This window comes from Vipera ursinii (genome assembly GCF_947247035.1).
Source record: "Vipera ursinii genome assembly, chromosome: 1".
Lineage (NCBI taxonomy): Eukaryota > Metazoa > Chordata > Lepidosauria > Squamata > Viperidae > Vipera > Vipera ursinii.
The window spans coordinates 63114967-63135217 of NC_139512.1; the positions used below are offsets into that span (position 1 = coordinate 63114967).

Genomic DNA, 20251 nt, shown 5'->3' on the forward strand with positions numbered 1-20251 from the left:
TCTAAAGATTCCCTTGATGTTGCCAATGACTTGAGAAAAGGCCGCCCTTGGGCGTGAAGCTTTCACTCGATCCTCGCCTTTTAAATGGGACATATAATCTTATGCAGAATTGACTTGGGAGACCGGTGTGTGGTGTAGTTGGTTCACATGGTGTGGTAGGATGGAGGGTTGTCACTGTGTTGGGGGGAGAGAGCACGGAGGGGGAGGCTCAGTTAATCTCAATGTACACATGTTGTACTTTGACAATAAAGGTTTTATATATATTGACTCGGGAAAGCGAACGACTTGGGCGTTGGGAAGAGCTCCTTCTAGCGACATTCACGGAAGGCCGGTTGCCGCGGAGCATTAACCCGGGCGAGGTTTTCCTGGCTTTTGAGAAAAGCGGGAGCCAAGGACCGGCGTCAAGCAATTTCATGCGCGTTCAGTTAAGACCTAAGGGAAGTAGCGTAAAGGCGCCAAGGCAAAAGAACAGCACTTGAGGACACCCCGACAGCAGCCCTCTATGAGATTTGTTTACCACCGCGGGGCGGTAAACAAAATACCGGAACCAAAAAGCCTGGCCCCGCGGAGGTCGACGAGCTCGTTTGAATGAGACACCGGGCTCTTTGTAACCGGGAGGCGGGACTGAGATCGCTGCAGTCGCGGGAATGGAAGCGCTGAGAACATAAGAGAGCCAAACATGGAGTGTGTTATTTTGGATGCGCTCGAGTCTTTAGGGTGAGATGGAGGAGGAGGAGGAGGAGGAGGAGGGCCACCAACTCGGGGCAACGGTGGTGGGGTTCCCGTTTGAATGGAGGCCGTGCAGCGATGGCAACATTCAATCCGGCGGCTAGAGAAAAGGATCTCCCTGGTGGTGCAGAATGGAAGGCTTGAGCGGGCTGGTTGAAAAGTCCTCGGTCGCCTCCTTCCAGATTTTCCCGCCCGGTTCTCCCACCGGAAAATCGAAGTGCTTCGTCGTGATTCATTTAAAAAAAAAAAACCACGCGGGGAGGGAGGGGGAAGGAGGTCGTTCCCACGGTTTTGTTGGAGGGGTTTGTTGTGCGCGTGCGCCCAAGTAGATGGCAAGCATCTCTCCCCGCCTCTGCCAATCGAAGACTGGCGGAGAAATTTTTTCAAAACTCGTTGTAATTATTTTTATTTTTTTATTTTAATTCCATTTATATCCCGCCCTTCTCCGAAGACTCAGGGCGGCTTACAAGCTTAGCAGTAGCCTTCATTCTATGTATATGCCTGCTTATTAGGGCTTTCACACACACACACCCCAAGCGGCATTATTACAAAGTCAGCTTATTGCCCCCAACAATCTGGGTCCTCATTTTACCTACCTTGGAAGGATGGAAGGCTGAGTCAACCTTGAGCCTGGTGGGATGCGAACCTGCACTAATTGCAGGCAGCTGGTGTTACTTAAGGAGGCATCAGCCCACTGCTCCACCAAGGCTCATTATGAAGGTTCTTCTTTTATGTTCTGTATTCGATTCGTCCTCTTCATTATTGCACAGAGTTTTCATTTTTCTGTAGCTAATGTTTGTATTGCCTCTGAACGTGGCAATTTTATCTGTTCAAACGCAAGATTTGTATTTTGCTACCCGATTTAAATTGCTAGAGGGTATAGAGGGGAAGCGGGCATTTTAAAAGAATTACACCAGTGTGCTAGAGTCTTGTGGGAAGTTATTTTTCAAAATTGTAGATTGATTGATTGTCAGCTGACAGTCTGATCCTAAAGATGAATATGTGGAAAAATGGCAGGTTGCTTTCAGTTCAGTAACTTCCAAATAATGTGCATTGTAATACATCATAAGAGATCCAGTTTGGAGTAGTGGTTAAGCATTATGCTAGAAAGTGGGAGACTGTGAGTCCAGTCCTGTTTTAAGCATAAAGCCAGACGGTGATCTTGGGCTAGGCACACACTTGTCAGCCCTAGGAAAAAGGCAATGGCAAACCAGTTCCAAGAATCTTGCAAAAAAAAACCCCTGTAGACACTAATCCAGCCAGTCACCAGGGGGCAAGATTTGGGTGAAGGTACAGATAAATTTAAATGAATAAATATACCACAACCATATTTTAAACTTTGCTGATTTAGAAAAAGTTAAGTGGGATTGGATCTTATTAGTACTTGGATGGGAAATCCCAGCCCTCTACATTGTAAAAAAATATCCCAGCAGTTGGTCTGTGGACAGCCACTTGTCGGAAATGGTATAGGCCGGGTCTTCTGCTTGAGCAGGGTGTCGGACTAGAAGACCTCCGACATCCCTTCCACTTCTATTCCGATTGATTGATTGGTCTTCAGGATTGAAGTCAAGATCAAGAGAGACTTTATTTTTCACAGGCATGAGGATGCGACATCTTCAAGTTTCTTCAAGTATTTATATCATTCTCTTAGGAGAAGTTGTAAAAATAAACTTGCTATTGATCCCAAGATGATAATTTGAATATGCATGTGTGTGTGTATATTTGATTTATATGTTTTGAATTTTGTATTTTTCTCTAGATATAAAGGTCCTCTTCTGGATGAAGATGCTCTTAATAAAGCAGCAGAATGTGGGCTGGCTTCCCAAGATTTCTGTGACCTTTGTGTTTGGCTAAGTTCCAGAATACAGCCATTGTGTAATCTGGAAGAAAGCATCTCCTCAACAACTGGTATTTCTTACCTGATTTTTATTTGAAACTGTTGGAAATACTGTTCCATACTTTATGGGAAATAAAGAGTCATAAATTGAAATTAAACCATTATAATGTCAGTAATCTCACTTCCATGTTTTAACGTAACATTGCAATGGAAGTTTTTGTGAAGTTTCACATTCAGCTTTAACCTTTAACATGACACTGAATTGTTGAGCAACCCACTTTTTCTTGCAAAACGAAACAAAATGGCTTGTACAATTCTAGGAATACTTTTTTTATTGCTGCATTTACCTTCTACTGATTTGTAGATTAGTTAGCAACTTTAATTGGTTAAAGAAGCAAATTAATAGTAAGCCAGGAACCCATAATCCAACAATTCATTCTTATTTTTATATTTTATTAAATTATAGTTGCAATAAATATGTCAACTGTAAATCAGTTTCCAACTGATTTAGTAAACTAAAAACAAGTCATGGTTTATTTTATTCCACTAATTTGATTTGACTGCAGCTTTGCATTATATTTAGCTCAAAGAAATATCAATATGGTTTAATAGGCAATGTGAATCCAATAATGAGATACCAAGTAGAGAGATGATGGCCTTTGCTGCTGACGTCTGTAGACAGTTTACATGTTGATTATTATTGATATTCTCTAGAAATGCCCTTGTGTGCTTCTAACTTTTTAGCTCTTTCCATGGTTTATTGTTGACCTGGAATTAGGGGACGCGGTGGCTCAGTGGGTTAGAACGCTGAGCTTGTCGATCAGAAGGTCGGCAGTTTGGCGGGTCGAATCCCGAGTGCCGCGTAGCAGAGTGAGCGCCTGTTACTCGTCCCAGCTTCTGCCAACCTAGCAGTTTGAAAGCACGTAAAAATGCAAGTAGAAAAATGGGGACCACTCCGGTGGGAAGGTAACAGCGTTCCGTGCGCCTTTGGCGTCTAGTCATGCCGGCCACATGACCATGGAGACGTCCTCAGACGAGCGCTGGCTCTTCGGCTTTGAAACGGAGATGAGCACCGGCCCCTAGAGTTGGAAACAACTAGCACGCATGTGAGGGGGAACCTTTGCCTTTACCTTTATAGGAAATATCAATTGTGAATGTGCAGATGGCCCTACTGTCTTTGGGCTCTTGCAAAGTCCTGGATGCAGGGTCATGAAAGGCCAGCAAGGAAAATACCCACCCAAGAACATACGATATCTTTAGGGAAACACTCAAAAGGGAACATTTTTGTTACTTCTGCTCTCTTATCTACAGTATGCCAGACTTACTGGGTGAAATGTTTTATCGTATGTGTGTCAGCTTTGCTGGATGGCTTGCTTGTGTAACCAGAGAGAACAAATACAAGCATTTCTTGTCTTTTGGGGCTGCTCTCATTTAGAGGAGCCCCTCTTTTTGTTCAGCTGAATAAAAACGTAAAGCTTGAAGGCAACTTCTGGGTTTCCTGTATTTTTTACCAGCAAAACCTCAGAACCTGCATATCATTTTTGGCAAGCCTGGTTTCCAGGAGAGCTGCTTGGTTCGTCCTAGGGAGGCTCAGGGAAGGGGAAGGCACCGAGCGCGCTCTGGGATTTCCTGGAGGTGCCCCCCCTTCTTGACTCTTCATTGTGGTTTTAACAGGAACCAGGTTTTTCTCCCCTTCTTTTTGGTTGCCTTTTATTGGTTCCTGCATACTTGTAACTAGCTCTGTTCACAGTATTCTTAAAACTGGTCCATGAATTTAAATAGCAGGATTTTCTCTTTGTTTTAAGGAAAGACAAAAAGGCCCAACTAAATTAAGTTTAAATTGTATCAGTTTTATTTATTTGTCTGGAGCACAAGCCAGTATAAACATGATTGCATGATTGATATTATTTACATACTTTTTTTGTGGATTGACTTTTCCAGAGGATGAAGGTTTAATACATACTAGTAGGATATACATAAACACACACATACAAAAGTTGCACCTTAATACATTCCATCGCAAATAAAGCAAATACCGTATTTTCTGGCGTATAAGACTACTTTTTAACCCATGAAAATCATCTCAAAAGTCAGGGGTCGTCTTCTACGTCGGGTGCTGAAAATTTAGGGACAGGGCTGGCTGGAAAACCTGGAGTGGATCTCCCAGGGAAAGCGGGACCAATTGGAGAAGAAGCTGCAGTCTGTGATTTTTTACAGGCTGAGGTCTGGGTGTCTTTCCTTCTAAAGTTGAAGAGCAGCTGTAGTATATCCCAACTTGAAAGGCAGGTGGGGAAGGCAGCAGCCAGAGCAGGGGCTTAGCTCTAAAGACACATTTGACTCAGGAACTGGGCGGGCTGTCTGGAAAACCTGGAGCGGATCTCCCATTTGGTCTTTTTTTTAAAAAATCCCATTTATATCCTGCCCTTCTCCGAAGACTCAGGGTGGCTTACAATTTAAAGCACAAATCAATGTGCTTAGCAATAGCCATTCTGTGTATATGCCTGTTTATTAGGGCTTTCACCCCCCCCCCCAAGCAGCATTATTACAAAGTCAGCTTATTGCCCCCAACAATCTGGGTCCTCATTTTACCTACCTTGGAAGGATGGAAGGCTGACTCAACCTTGAGCCTGGTGGGATGCGAACCTGCACTAATTGCATGCAGCTGGTGTTACTTAAGGCTCTGCGCAGGGAAAGCTTTAGAGTGAATTAGGAAAAGTGAAAAAGTGAATTAGGAAAATAGGGAACGGTTGCTGGAATTGGGTATGTGTAGTTTAACGAAGAGAAGGGTGAGGGGTGACATGATAGCAGTGATCCAATATCTCAGGGGCTGCCACAAAGCAGAGGGAGTCAAGCTATTCTCCAAAGCACCTGAAAGCAGGACAAGAAGCAATGGATGGAAACTAGTCAAGGAGAGAAGCAACCTAGAACTAAGGAGAAACTTCCTGACAGTTAGAACAATTAACCAGTGGAACAACCTGCCTCCAGAAGTGGTGAATGCTCCAACACTGGAAGTTTTTAAGAAGAGACTGGACAGCCATTTGTCTGAAATGGTATAGGGTTTCCTGCCTTAGCAGGGGGTTGGACTAGATGACCTCCAAGGTCCCCTCCAAATTATTATTATTATTATTATTATTATTATTATTATTATTATTATTATTATTATTATTATTATTATTATTTAATCCACTTGCACTGTTTTATGTTTACATGTTTGATGACAAACAGCCTTATGTTTATAAGTGACAGTTTTCCTATTAAGCACCTGCATGTCATAAGCATTTGAATTAAAATTACCATGTTAAAATCAAATCTGATGTTTTTTAATTTTTATTTGGTGTGCGTTGGAAGAGGGGTAGTCTTATACGGCAAGTATAGCCCAAACCCTATAATTTAACAGGAAATGTAGGGGGTCGTCTTATACGCCCAGTCGTTTTATACGCCGGAAAATACGGTAATTCATTACTGTCCAAAGGACATAGTTGCAGAATGTCGCTTGCTCAAAGCTCTTAAAAGACTACTGACTCTGGATTTTTTTTTGTGTGTGTAATTGTGCCTAAAACGTTAATGGAGTTGAAGATATATAATACTCTCTTAACTTGTGTTTTTTTTTTAGGTGGTGAAGATGTTGAAAGTTTACAACTGGAAATGAGTGGCTTCTTAAAAGAATTGGCTTGTCCATATTCCACACTTGTGTCTGGAGAAATTAAAGACCGGTTAAAAAAGAAAGAAGATTGTCTTAAAGTCTTGTGTAAGTTAGTAGAGTGTTCCTTGCTGCAATATTATATCTGCTTGCTTTGTTTCCTGCATTTTTCCAGAAAAGAAAGAAATCTACTTTTTCTGAAAGTTGTGCCATAGAAGATTTGATAGCAAGCATGCAGAATAAAGGGCCATTAAGTAGGAGATAAGATTTTTATGTATTTATTTAAGCAATTTATATAGCTGCCCATCTCAACAAACGACTCTGAGCAGCTCACGTTATTAAAAAAGTAAAGAATAATTTTAAAAATAAAAACGTTTCAATACTCAGCAGTTGAGAAAACAGTAATGATTAATATACTTAGGACGTAGCTGCTTTATACATTTATAGCCCTAGATCTGAGTTAAGTACCAGGTCTTTTTGAAAGGCCAGCAGGGAGTGGACGAATCTGATCTTGGGGAAGGGGGTGTAGGCACTACGTCAGAAAAGGGTTAACTTCTGAGTCCTGCCAGCTACCCTTCTTTAGATAATGAGATTTGGAATATCCTGCCAGACTGGACAGGATTGGCTGAAACAACTGAGCAATGCGTGGAGGATGTCTGCCTACTATGTTATTAGAATTTGATTAGTAGTATGTTCATTCCTATTGCTAAATTCCGCTAAGTTGCCAAGAACAGTCTGATTCATGATAACCAAGTGATGGTGGATGAATGTACTGATATTAATCGATTAATATTTTTTCCTCTAAAGGAATAATGGTTGCTCTGTTATTTTTAGTCCAGTTTTTATTTGCTTCATGCTTTATTTTTATTTTATTTAGTTTTTATATTGATATCCCAATCAGCTTGCCAGATCATTATTATTTTTTTTGATGAAACACAAACATCAAGTTTTAACATATTTCTTTTTCTTCCTTATTTTATAGTATTTTTAAGCACAGAACTTCAGGCTTTGCAGATATTACAGTTTAAACAGTGTAAAGGTTCTCATTTGGCAAAGAATGATGAAATTCATCAGGAAATCCAGGTGATCTGTGAAGTTTTAGGGGTGCCAAAATCATCAGCATCTTCTGACTTTTATTCTCTCCCGGTCTCATTAAACAATATAGAGTCAAAGGTATAGTATATTTTGTACATCCGAATGCTTTATATTAGTTTCCATCTATTGTGAAAAAAAATACAGAACAATAACCAAGAAACCCCCAAGGAGGAAGCCACACTCCCACCAAAATGGCAGGACAAGTTACTGTATATAAACAGATAGCAAACTCCATGTTCATACTCACTGATGATGTTACATAGTTACGCAGTGAAATGTCTCAATGCAAACAGCCAAGCTTAGAGAGAACCAAGAACTCTTCTAATATCTACGCTTCCCATCACGGCACAGCAACAATATATTCTCTTGTATTGGAATTAAAAGTCATTGACTACAAATCTATAAAACTGGAAAAGGAGGAATGTTGTGGTCTGGCACCAATGTGGGGGTCAGGCATGTAACTTCTGGAAGGGCATTCCACAACAAGGGTCCCACAGCTAAAAAGGCTTTGTAGCAATTTATCTCACTTCCTTTGGTAGAGGAACCGCAGGAAGATACATAAGAGAGCTGGCATTTAACATGCAACTCTTTGGGTGAGCCAGTCACATATTACTCCATATAATTTCTCCATAATTGGGAAATGGAGGATTGTATTTGCCCTTCTCAGGTAAATGATGTATTTCTCCATCCTTGGGAAAAGGGGAGAGAAACAGATAAAAGGCTTCTTGTCTGCATGTAGAAAACCGTGTATTGGCCGCAGTAAGATCACTTGAAATCATTGTACCCAATTTCTGCTGATGGGTGTTTCATACTTTAATATAATTGCTTAGATATATAGGATATTAATTTTTGGAAGGCATAAAGGTTAAGAATGTCTTTTCTACTTTTTTCAGCTTAAGGATGTTTTGTCAAAAGTTCCAAAAGCATACATGGAGAAACCTCTGCTAAAAACTCCTTTGAATACAAACCAAATGGTAACTACCTTTTTTTCCCCCCCAAACTTACATATGTAGTGGGCATACAAATTAATTATTGGATATATTATATGCTAGGTTTAGTTTGTTTGCATTTATTTGAATATATGAATTTATGTTTATTGATACTGGATTTGATTGATTGATTGTACCATCGACTCTTAGCAGCCGTAGAAACAGATTTTTTTCAGTGATGAACTGTCCCCATCCTGGGGTTGTTGGATTTAAATCATTTCTACAAAAGGGATTATTTTTAAGTGACTTCTATTTGCTGTAGAAGCAGTTGGAAAAAATCAATGAGGCTCTTCTCACTGAATATGAATGCCGCAGGCGGATGTTAATGAAGCGTTTAGATGTAACTGTACAGTCCTTTGGGTGGTCTGATAGAGCTAAGGTGAGTATGTGCTATTCTTTAGTTCTTTTGGATTGAGTAGAATCCTGGTGTGGAAGATTTAAAAACACAGTTTCTGTTGTATAGAAGAAAGAGAATTCCAACTATTGGTTTCTCCTTTACTCATTTACATTTCAGCAGGTGAAGCACTTGGCCAAATTAGTCAATGCATAGAAATTAAAAAGGGCCTTAGGTGGGAAACCATGAGGGAACAACAGGGCTACAAGCTTGACTCAGTAGTTGAAAATCACTCTTGAAAAAGAAGAAATGGCAAACCGCTTCTGGGTTATAGCTAGTGAAATTGCATGGATCTGCCCTGAAGTAAGCATAACCTTCCTTGGCCTGAGAATGTCTTCAAAGTATACATTACCGTATTTTCCGGCGTATAAGACGACTTTTTAACCCATGAAAATCACCTCAAAAGTTGGGGGGTCGTCTTATACGCCCAGTCGTCTTATACGCCGGAAAATCAGCGGGTGGCATCTGGCGGGAGCCGGCAGGGCAGTCCTGCGCACACGCGCACTCCCCGGCTGCTCCTTGGCAGCTGGGGAGTGCGCGCGTGTGCAGGACTGCCCTGCCGGCTCCTGCCCGATGCTCTTCCCTCTTGAGGCAGCATCGCTCCCCAGCTCCTAAGGAGTCCTCGGGGATGCTGCCTCAAGAGGGAAGAGCGTCGGACGGGAGCCGGCTCTTCCCTCTTGAGGCAGCATCCCCGAGGACTCCTTAGGAGCCGGGGAGCAATGCTGCCTCAAGAGGGAAGAGCGTCGGGCGGGAGCCGGCAGGGCAGTCCTGCACACGCGCGCACTCCCCAGCTGCTAAGGAGCAGCCGGGGAGTGCGCGCGTGCACAGGACTGTCCTGCGGGCTCCCGCCAGACGTCAGCCTGCCCTCCTTCTTCCACAGTGAGAGGGGAGGGCGTGCCTTCCCGGGCTCGCTGATTTTCCGGCATATAAGACGAAAAATCTTGAAAATCATCTCAAAAGTTGGGTCGTCTTATACGCCCAGTCGTCTTATACGCCGGAAAATACGGTAAATTTTTTCAGGGGGGGGGGAAAAACAATGTAACCTTACAATATATATACTGTAAGATTATTTTACTTTGTTTTTTTCTTATTAATTGTATAAACCTACTTTATCTAATTCAGTTTAACTGCACTGTGATATTCTTTAAACAAGTGTTATTCCTAAGCCTTTTAGCAGCTTTTTCTTTGTCAATAGGAACTTACTTGAAACTAAACTATAAAATGGAAGCTAATAATATACATGATATTAATAACTACATGGTGCAGTAAAATTAAACTTCCTAATGTATGTCACTTTACTTTGTGATAGGTTTGTAGCTATTATAAATGTCTTATCCATTTCCCTAGGTAAAAACGGATGATATTGCAAGGATTTATCAACCCAAACGTTACGGACTTACTTCTAAATCAACAATTTCAATAGCTCATCTTCTAGCTGCTCGTGAAGATTTGTCAAAGATTACAAGAACAAGCAGTGGATCTACACGAGAAAAGACTATTTGTGCAATCAATAAGGTATGCTTTTTATTAATGTGGCAGCTATAGATTTCTTGTACTACAGAACCTTTAAGAATTTGTGCTAGTTCTCGGAAATTGTAATGTTTCTGGTAATTTGCAAAATCTCAGGAATTTCTAGCTCATTGTTGCACTATATAAAATACAGTAATATATACTTAATGCAGAGTAGCCTTGTATTTTATACTCAGTGCCATTTGGTGTTAAATGTTTTTACTGGTATGAAATTCTTCATAAATGACTATTCGATCCTAGATTATTTATATTCTTTTGGAATAATACAGTAATGTATGAAAACCTAGTGGTTTTAACCACAGACATATACACATGCATAAATGAACATGCTTTCTCTCAATAATTTGATATTCCGAAGTTAAGAAGGAAGTGTGGTCTTACTGGACTTTATGTTTTCTGAACAGGTCTTGATGGGAAGAGTACCAGATCGTGGTGGCCGACCAACAGAAATTGATCCACCGCCTCCTGAAATGCCCCCATGGCAGAAGAGACAGGATGGTGGGGGTAGAGGAGGCAGGGGAGGTTGGGGAGGAGATGGCGGAAGAGGAAGAGGGGGAGGAAATAGAGGTGGTGGTGGATGGGGTGGGGAGGGTGGGTGGGGAGGAGGGAGTGGATGGGGTGGGAGTGGTAGAGGGGGTGGGGGAAGTTGGAGGGGAGGGGGTGGATATCAAGGGAGGGGTGACTACAGTGGGAGAGGAGGATATGGGGAGTCATACGGTAGAAGGGGAGGTGGCTATAGGCGATACTAACATCTTAACATTGACCGACATGCATACCTTGAGAGCAATGTCTCAGAATACATTATCGCTGATGGGCAAATGTGATGCTTAAACTGCATTGATCATCCTTATTGATGAATTAGGGTTGTTCCATTCATTCAAAACCACCTTACACAAAATTAATTTTCACTGCAGAGATGACTGTCTATCCAAGCATATGTACTCATGCATTTGTCGTTACCAGCAATATATACATGAATGGAAGCAATGACTGATGGAAAACCTTCGGGTTGCAAATACACAACAAAATGATTACGTACAAGTTTGATGTACAAATTTGATGCTAAACTTGCAGGCTATGTGGTGTTTTCTGTGCAAAACTCATCTCTCTCTTAAACGTGTGTGAAGTGTCCCTAATTACTTTGGTTCAATTTTTTTTAGTTTATTTGTTTTATATTATTGTTGATCTGGATTTTTATTTATTTAACAAGGCTGTTGATAAACATATGACACTGAAATTGAAATTTTTTGCATTTGCCTCATCTAGCCTTTCTGTTTGCAAAATACCAAGCAAAGAAAGCAGCAGCATTGGATTTAGCTTAGTGAAGGTACATAAGGCACTTCAATCAATATAGTCTGCTGGGAGATGCACTTAGATCAGTATTGGTGTTCTGATGGAAATGTTTAGGCGATAATGCTATTGATGGGGTGCCTGATGACACACAGAATATTTAGTTTCATAGAATGTATTCCCTATCCCATCTCCACCATTTTTTCCTAAAAGGCCAAAGCAGGCTTTTCTTGAATAAGAGTTTTCTGTAGTTCTTGGTTTTGCCAAGGATTATGGTACATGTGCCTGTTGAAGTATATAGCTCAGAAACAGGAATCTTTTAACTGATTAATGGAGCAGCTGTTCAATATCATTTTCCCTGATCTCAGTTGACTGCCATGACTATTACAGTTCTGCCTGTTAGTTTCTTTAGATTTCAAGTTCATTGTTCTCACGTTCCAGTTATGTGCACCTGTGTTTTTCAACTTCGGCAATTTTAAGAAGTTGGATCTCAACTCCCATGCTGACTGGAATTGATGTCTACGCATCTTAAAGTTATCAAGATTGAGAAATACTGATGTACGCTAAGGTATTATTCCAGAAGTTGTGTAGTATAGAGGATTTTAATTGATCAAAAATGAAAAGCAAGACATACTGTTCTCCTGAGCCAAAAGTGAAGAGAGAATGATTATTTTTAATTAGTAATTGTTTAAAATTTCCTGCCCTTCGCAAATCAGAAAACACTTCAAAATAAGTTAAGGATGAATAATAATTTCTGGTAATTGTATGCCTGTAGTTTTGACAACCTCTAACAATGCAATAAACATTCAATACCTTTTATATGTTTAAATCTGAAGAGTGTATTTTACAGAACTTAATGTTCTTATATAAATAGTTTGTATTAACAGTTATCCAGTGTTGTGTTTCTGTTCATATACATGAAACATCTATTGAGAAAAAGTATCTTTTAATAGCTACCTGGAAAATGGTTTAAGTAGTAGATCATTTACAATTGTGAACACTGAGAAATAAAATATAGTAAAGTTGTTGCTGTAGCTGTCTTACAGTAGATATAATAACTTATTCCTTCAAAAGAATCTCATTCTTTTATTAAAAATTCTCAAATCCTTTTGCTACATATATCTAAAAACACATTTAATTTTGGAAAACCTGCTGATATCAAGGTGGTGTTAACTGGTTACTATATAGCTGGATATATGTAGACATCTATGATGAAATGCATTTGAAAAATTACAGGTTTTCTTAAAGTAGAATTTTGAAATGGGTATTTTTAGAAGATTTTTATTAAGATTTGACCACACTGAAAACAATTGCAGTTTGGCATGTTTTGCTCACCTGTTTAAAACTGAATATACCTACCTTTGGCTGTCATTGAAAATGAACAGATCATTGTTATTCTTTGACTGAGCAAAATTTGTAGAAGTAATCATTTATTTTGTTAGCCACTGGCTACAGAGAAAAAATATATCCATATCAACCTAGTAGAGGTTTTACAAAGATATATCTTCAAATTAGCAGTTGTATAGTGTTCGGCATGGAGGAGAGACATGACAGCCATTGCACTGGATAAGATAACTTTCTGCTGGAATTCACCAGATTTCCAGTTTTAATTCTGAATGTGTTTGCATGTTTATAGCTAGTAGACCTTTCTGATGCTTAATTTTCTTTAACTGGTTGATAGAAATACTAGCCATCACCACATGGGGGCACCTCCTTTAAGCAACATGTTCTGTTGAGGTAGGAAAATCTTGATACAATATATCAAAACTAAGGTGGCCAGATGTAGTTCTACAAGCCATCACTTAACAGGATTTCTTTAACCAATGCAACCATAGATAATCTCACACCCATCATAGTTTTAATATAATGGAAAATTATACTTTTATCATATTCAGATGCAGTTGCAGACTCATTGTGGGAAATATAAGTACATAAATCTTATCGGTCCATCTTTCAATTTTCCTTGCAGGATATAAATAAAACTATACTCCTTTTTCAGCACATAACAGAATCACAGCAAGCCTTGTGTACAGATAGTCCTTGACTTATGACCAGTCATTTAACAACCATTTGAAATTATAACAGAAAGGCTGTTTTACAGCCTGTTAAGCACTTTCAACCATTGTAAAATGTGTTGCCCCATGGTCACATTCTGGCTTGCATTTATGATCAGTTATAGTTTCCCACAGTCACATAACTGATCAATGCTTTTTCCTGGTTTTTGGCAAAAATTGCCCATTCACTTGAGAATGGATTCACTTAACAAACGTGTGATTTACTGAAAGACCAACATAAAAATGGTAAAAAAAACAGGATGCCATGACTTACAACCATAATAATTTATGATCAAAATTATGTTCATAAATTGAGGGTTATCTGTATGAAACATGATATATATGTGCATGTGCGCACATGCACGCTCACACACAGGCTGGGAGGAGGAAAAGGTGATTCAGTGTGAACAGATGTTGACACATCACACCTGTCAACATCCCCTTAAAAGAGGTTTCTGGCTTGCTTATATATGACTGCTAAAGGTAAGTAAATATTGGAAAAGAATACAGACAACTATCCAGTGCAACCCAGTGATTTTTCATTTTTTCAGTTCACATTTAGTGTATAACTTCTGGTTTTCAATTCAACCTTAAAAAAACATGCATTGATCATTTTTGATATAAAATAATTTACGTTAAATAATCAGACTTAAACCTAACATCAACTGGAGACATTTTCTGAAAAATATCTATATTACAAAAGCTGCTTATTTAAAGAATCTAACATATTAAGCTGAGTCTTACAAGGAAATGTACAAATATAATAGTACCATGACATTATTTAAAAAAAGAGTATATATTACACACCAAGTACAAATATTATAGCTGGGGAAACACATCGTTATAAAAAATAAATTACATTTGGGATCAGAGCCTTAAAATAAGGTGGTAAATAAATATAACAAAAGCTACATGAAAATCAAGTGTGTTACACAATATTTTAGAGTGTACTATTAATCTGTCAGTTCTAGAATCAGAATGTGAATTTAGACATTTCCAGGGAAGAAATCAAGAACTGAAGACAGTTCCATGAAAAGCAGAGCCAATGACCGTAGTAGAAGGAAGAGCCAGCAACTTAAACAACTTCTTTGTAATTCCTCTTCAGACAAGGAGAACACTTGAGATCACCCACAAGTGTTCCAGATATTTGCTTCTTGTGGAAGGACTATAACACTGCAGTCACCAGTGGCTTTAGGGCTCTGACAGATGAGGCAATAGCCACCTTGCTCAAATAGTAGTCAGTGCTTTTAAAAGGACACTGGGTTTGCATACTTCCTTTTGTAATTGCCTTCAAAAATTGTAAAGAATGACATGGAAAATGACGCTATGTTGAACATATAAAAACCCCCAGCTAATTTGTTAACAATTAAAAGGGATATACAAATAACAAATCAAGAATGAGCTGGATAATTTTCCCATTTTGAATTTACAAAAAAGCCTTGTTAAAGCTTTTGTGAGAGGAGACAAAAAGAGAAAAGAAAGCAAGTTCTAGGACATGGGTGACAAACTCGCCACATCATGTAACGTGTCATGATGTATCGTGATTCTTTTTGCATTGCCGGCAATGGGGTGGGTGCGACTTCAGTATGATGAAACCGGCCCATGGGCCGGCAGTTTGACAACCCTGTTCTAAGACATTATATGAAGGGACTAAAGATCAACATGAGAAGTAAAATGAAGGAATATAAAGTTGGTTTATTTGATCAAGGTTAAAATAGATACATTATCTCTGGTAATCTTTAATGGACTTTTGCTAACATTAGGACTGAAATGAGGTTTTATTTGTTTCTAGATAATAGGATATGGGATCAAGATAGTTATTTTTAAGAGGTAATATGTTACTAAAATTGTTTATACTTGTGATGAAGGGGGGACTCATCTTTATATATATTATATTTTTTTCTTTTATATTTTTCTTTTTCCTTAATAATTACTTTTTATTGTTGCAACTGTAATTGCAATTTTAAATAAAATTACTATTAAAAAAAGAAATTTAGACATGAAACATAAAAGTGGCTTTTAGCATCTCTTGTGCTTATCAAGTATTTTTCAACTTATGGTCAGAGAGAGATACACAAGAGGTGCTGAGCAGGTTGGGGAAGGTACACAGATGTTTGTAAGTGGTTGGGTTGGCAAAAGTGCAGAGGGGCTGGGGAATCCTGCTCATGGATTTGGCAAGTGAGAGAATATTTTCTTTCACACTAGTCTAAAAAGAAGTATAACACCTTTCACTATGAGGGAATGTGATAAATTATGTATAAGCATAAATACATACCCAACATACTATTTCGTTTTGCTATTTCTTTTCAAGGCAAACTAAGTGTTATGCAAAGCACAGAAAATGAGTTAGAAGTGGTGAGCAAAAAGAGAAAAGAAATCCAGTTGAATCTAGTTTGCACAATCATGATTTGCTATAACTCTCCATTCTTTTCTATTCTTGAAAACCATCTTATTTCTATCACATTGGTACACACTGAATTCACACATTGTTTCTTTCTCATTTTGCATCATAACTATCAATACAATGCACTGTATGGTTACTCCTTGACTTATGACTGTAATGGAGCCTGACCATCGTGGCCATAACTAGTGATGGTCATAAACCTGGTCACCCACATGACTGACCTAATTTTGTGAGCTTTTTTGTGACAGCTGTATAGCATCTACTACAATTATAAAGCAGCCACCATGGTCACTAAGCAAATACTGAGGCTTTTAAGCACAGGTAATGGTTTGCTGTGGACTTTTTTGCTGGAAACATGAAACGCCAGTTTTCAGCAAAACCATTCTAAAACATGGTCAGGTGATCGCAGGATGCTGCGAACATCTGTAAATTCATAGGGAGAGGTAGTCATCAGAATTTTGGAACTGAGTCATAAGTATTTCTGGCAGAGATGCATTGTATCTTTGAACAGTCAAGAATTACCTGTACCTTCCAGCTAGTGGAGCAAAAGCAATACTATTGCAGCTTTGTTGTGCTTGTGGCAAAATATGACTATTATTAGACTAAAACTGACCAGCATTGACTTTACTGTCAGCAGAAAATGGTCCATGTGGCACAGTTATAATTAATAACTGCTAATCTGGATCATTCCTTCTCTATATTCTATGAAAGCCTGAACTTGATTAAAGGTTTACAAGCAAAATGAAGTTCTGGCCTATTGACTACAATAGAAACTAAATCAAAATGGTTAGTGTCAGGAGCCTTTTTCTGGGGATATTTTTTAAAAAAGTTTTTTTTTTACAGCTGGATCATGCAAATCTAGTCAGTGAATTCCCTCATTTTGACTTTGTTTCAGAACGTCAGTCCAGACTGAAAATCTTTTCACATAGGTTTGACTGCAGAGTGTGGTGCCGAGCATCTGGTTTGTCTCTGTGTGTGTGTGTGTGTGTGTGTGTGTGTAAAGAAAAGAGTCCCAGTGGGTTTTACTCCACTACTTGCAGCCACCTTTAGGGTTTGTTGCGCATCTCCGTTACTTTAAGCCACTGAGCCAGCACTGTCCAAAGACATTTCTGCAGTCATGTGGCCAGTCATCACGCTGCAGTGCAAAATGTATGATAAAATACAAAACATTACTTATTTATCTACTTGCATTTACATGGTTTTGAACTGCTAGGCTGACAGGAACTGAGGCAAGTGACGAGCACACTCTCATCACGCAGTAGTAGGATTTTTAAGTCACTGAGCCACCATGCCACTGGTTGGGTGTGTGTATGCAGTGTACACAAAATAACAGATGGAGTTTTGATTGTACCTTTGTGGCTGGCATCTTTATATTTTTGCCCATTTCTGCACACCTCTGCAAAGAGGAAGCTTTTGGAACTGCCTATCTGAAATGAGCATCCTTGGAAAAAGAAACCAACCAATTCGAAAAGAATATGGAAATGGCTGTTTGACTCATATGCCCATTAAAGCAGCAACATTTGTGAAGTTTCAAATAAAAAAATCATGCCTGTTTTCAAGTTCACATTGCCCAAATTAGTCCAGGATACACATTCCTATTTGATAATGCAGTTTGGTTACTTTGGCAACAGGTGTGTTCCTTGCTCTAAAAATAACAGGCACTCCAAATGATGTAGTTTCAGCCAAACAGAAGGCAAAGTGGTTAAACCGATAGCACAAAATATATACATCCAAAAGTACTAATAGCAATCAAAATAAGACAATCTTACTTTAAATTCCTGCCATGCTGCCACATTTAATAACATACACTTAAATATACTATAAAAACCCCACTGGCTTTATCCTTTTCCTCACTATGTCATTCTTCTAAGCTACAAGCAATCTCCATGTTCCCTAGTGTCCAGTATGTGATTTCGTTGAATGCTGAGGAATTCAATCTTCTTATGAGCTTGTTTAAGGCGCAGCTTGAGAGCTTCATTCTCTGCAGTCAGAACATTTCTTTCCTAAACAAAAATATACCATCAGAACAGAATAGTTTCTGAATATTTAATTTTGTTAGCAGGAACACTTGCCTGAGTGGCATGTTAGTTTAAGAACTATGTGACTTAAGCAGTAAATGGGGTGAAAGATACGCACTTGTTTGCCCAAGAGGAGAACAATTACCACAAATGTGTCTCTGAGAAAAGAGAGCTTGGTAAACACATGCTTTCATTTGCAAACAGCATCTTCTAACTGGAAGAAAACATCCTTATTTTAAATGATGGATCTTCTGCCTACCCCCGAGTTTTCCATTCTGCAGGAAAGAAGGGAGGTGGCGATAGTTAATGGGTCTCCATGTAACTCAAGATGCATGGGTTATTAAGCGGAGCGTTGGATGCCTCAGAAGTGGGGAAAGCCTTGGTAGCCTGGAGCAGGCCCATTTCCCCAGCTCACATCTAGCCTGCCCCAGGCCTCCTCTAGCTCCTGAAGCACCCCCTACTCCACTTCCCACCCCTTGGGTTCCCCTCGGGCCTTGGACTTGCTTCTCTGCCCCACTGGATCCCACACCCTCCCCCTCACCCTACACAGACAAAGCAATTTGTCTAGTGTTTGAGGGTGGGGGAAAATGGCAGCCACGTTTAAGTTGCTGCCACAAGTGGTGGTCAGAACTTCTGAAGCACAGTGCAGACTTCTCTAAGGAAGCAAAATGAAGCAGTTTGTCTGGCAGTCATCATTTTGTCCCTGTCCACAAGCAGAAAGGACAAAATGGTAGCCACATTTGGATCATTGTCACACATCCCAGAGACGCACAGTCTGCCCTCCTTATGAGGTATGGAGAGCTTCAAAAGGTGTGGTGTGAGATGAGCATGTGGGGGCGTAAGAGCTGCTGGATTCTGGTGGGGTGGGATGTGGGAAGAGAAAGGGAGGGATGGTGCAGCAACCTTGTGGTGGGTCATAAAAGCAAATGACCGCTGGGCCTGTCGTAACTTTGAAATGGGGTCATATGTAGCTTTAGAAGGCGGGTGTCTTTGGTAACTTTAAATGTTTGTTAAATGCCCTGATGTAGCTTGAGAATTACCGGTATTATTTTTGCAAATATTATCCTTTTTAATTCAAACGGCCATTTAAAAACTAGAAATTCAAGGAATCTAGCCTCAGGAATTTTTGCACTTATTTCACTTATTGTTACTGTCATAAAGGAATGGTGTGCCTGAAAATTTCTTTCTATTTTTAAAAGTACTCATTTGTATACTTCAAACTCATATCAACATAGTCTTAGTTATTCTGTGCAGTTTTCACAGCTGTTTCATACCTTTTCTAGTTCTTGATATGTGGGTTTTAGTGTTTGTGGATTTTCCTTCACTTTTTGACTGCAATCCTTATTTTCCCATTTCACATACGCCTTTTTACGGCCAAGGATTGGACTTGGACATGGAAACACAGGAGATGGCTGGAGAAAACTACTTTCAGGTGATGTTCCAGACTCTCTTTGTAAATTAGACATGTCATTACCGTGCACCATCATTACATCAGTTTGTGTACTCCTGTGTACCACAGATGGCTTTAGCCTTACTGAGATCTTCTGGGCTGAGGCTCCCATAAGCATAATAGTTCTATCTTTGCTGCCTTCATTATGGTCAACCATCTCACCATTAGGAAATGGAAATCCTCCTTCCTCCAGCCCTAAGGTGGGGAAAAACATAGAACACAAGCAATGAGCAGTGGGGATCTTAATGAGCGACACAATATTCTGGAATGTTCAGTGAAAATAATAAGGGAAATATTTAAAGATCACTATTTACTGTATTTCCTTAATTTTATTCCTAGCATTACATTTCATAATGTAATTTGTCCATTACATTAACAATACTGGCCCTATAACTCAGTGCTTTTTGGTGAGAAACATTTATATCCTACTACTGATTTTTTAAGAGTAGGAAGGTTTTACAACAGAAAAAAATATAATGGAATATAATAACATGCTCGTAGTGATCACTTCTAAATAAGATCACACATGACATTAAGCTATGGCTTGTTTTAACCACCATTTCTTAATGAACAACTGTGGTTAGATCACACATCATATTATCTATGGTTTACAAACAACAATGTCTTAGGTTCATTATATACACATGCTAAAAATCATATTTAGTTTCTGAAATTTAGAATAGAACAGAACAGAATAGAATAGAATCTTTATTGGCCAAGTGTGATTGGACACACAAGGAATTTGTCTCCAGTGCATAAGCTCTCAATGTACATACAAACAACAAAGTAATATAATCATAAGATACCAACAGTAGAAGGTA

The 20251-nt window shown here is 39.3% G+C and overlaps 2 protein-coding genes across 4 annotated transcripts in view; one reads left to right on the plus strand and one right to left on the minus strand.

Moving 5' to 3' along the window:
- Positions 1–630: 630 nt before the first annotated feature.
- On the plus strand, positions 631–12394 carry FAM98B (family with sequence similarity 98 member B). Of its 2 annotated transcripts, none has more exons than XM_083348131.1 (8): positions 631–717; positions 2489–2637; positions 6180–6314; positions 7189–7379; positions 8195–8275; positions 8553–8669; positions 10032–10199; positions 10619–12394. In XM_083348131.1, the coding sequence occupies exons 1-8, from the start codon at positions 680–682 to the stop codon at positions 10961–10963; spliced, it is 1224 nt and encodes a 407-aa protein (XP_083204257.1). In that variant the 5' UTR covers positions 631–679; the 3' UTR covers positions 10964–12394. The 2 variants fall into 2 exon arrangements, with proteins under 2 accessions (XP_083204257.1, XP_083204258.1); XM_083348132.1 differs by having other exon boundaries at positions 8556–8669.
- A 946-nt stretch (positions 12395–13340) lies between these two features.
- RASGRP1 (RAS guanyl releasing protein 1) overlaps positions 13341–20251 on the minus strand; it is a 31043-nt gene continuing 24132 nt past the window's right edge. For both annotated transcript variants that reach the window (XM_083348130.1, XM_083348129.1), the window contains exons 13-14: positions 19255–19625; positions 13341–17965 (exon numbers count right to left, since the gene is read on the minus strand). In XM_083348130.1, the coding sequence (XP_083204256.1) occupies positions 17834–17965; positions 19255–19625 (503 nt within the window). In that variant the 3' untranslated portion in view covers positions 13341–17833. The remainder of the gene's footprint in view (positions 17966–19254; positions 19626–20251) is intronic.

Excerpts from the sequence above, each read along its gene's own strand:
- FAM98B (XM_083348131.1), top strand. The coding sequence starts at position 680 with ATGGAGTGTGTTATTTTGGATGCGCTCGAGTCTTTAGG. Across the intron at positions 6,315-7,188 it reads AGATTGTCTTAAAGTCTTGT|TATTTTTAAGCACAGAACTT; the intron begins GTAAGTTAGTAG and ends CTTATTTTATAG. Across the intron at positions 7,380-8,194 it reads TAAACAATATAGAGTCAAAG|CTTAAGGATGTTTTGTCAAA; the intron begins GTATAGTATATT and ends TACTTTTTTCAG.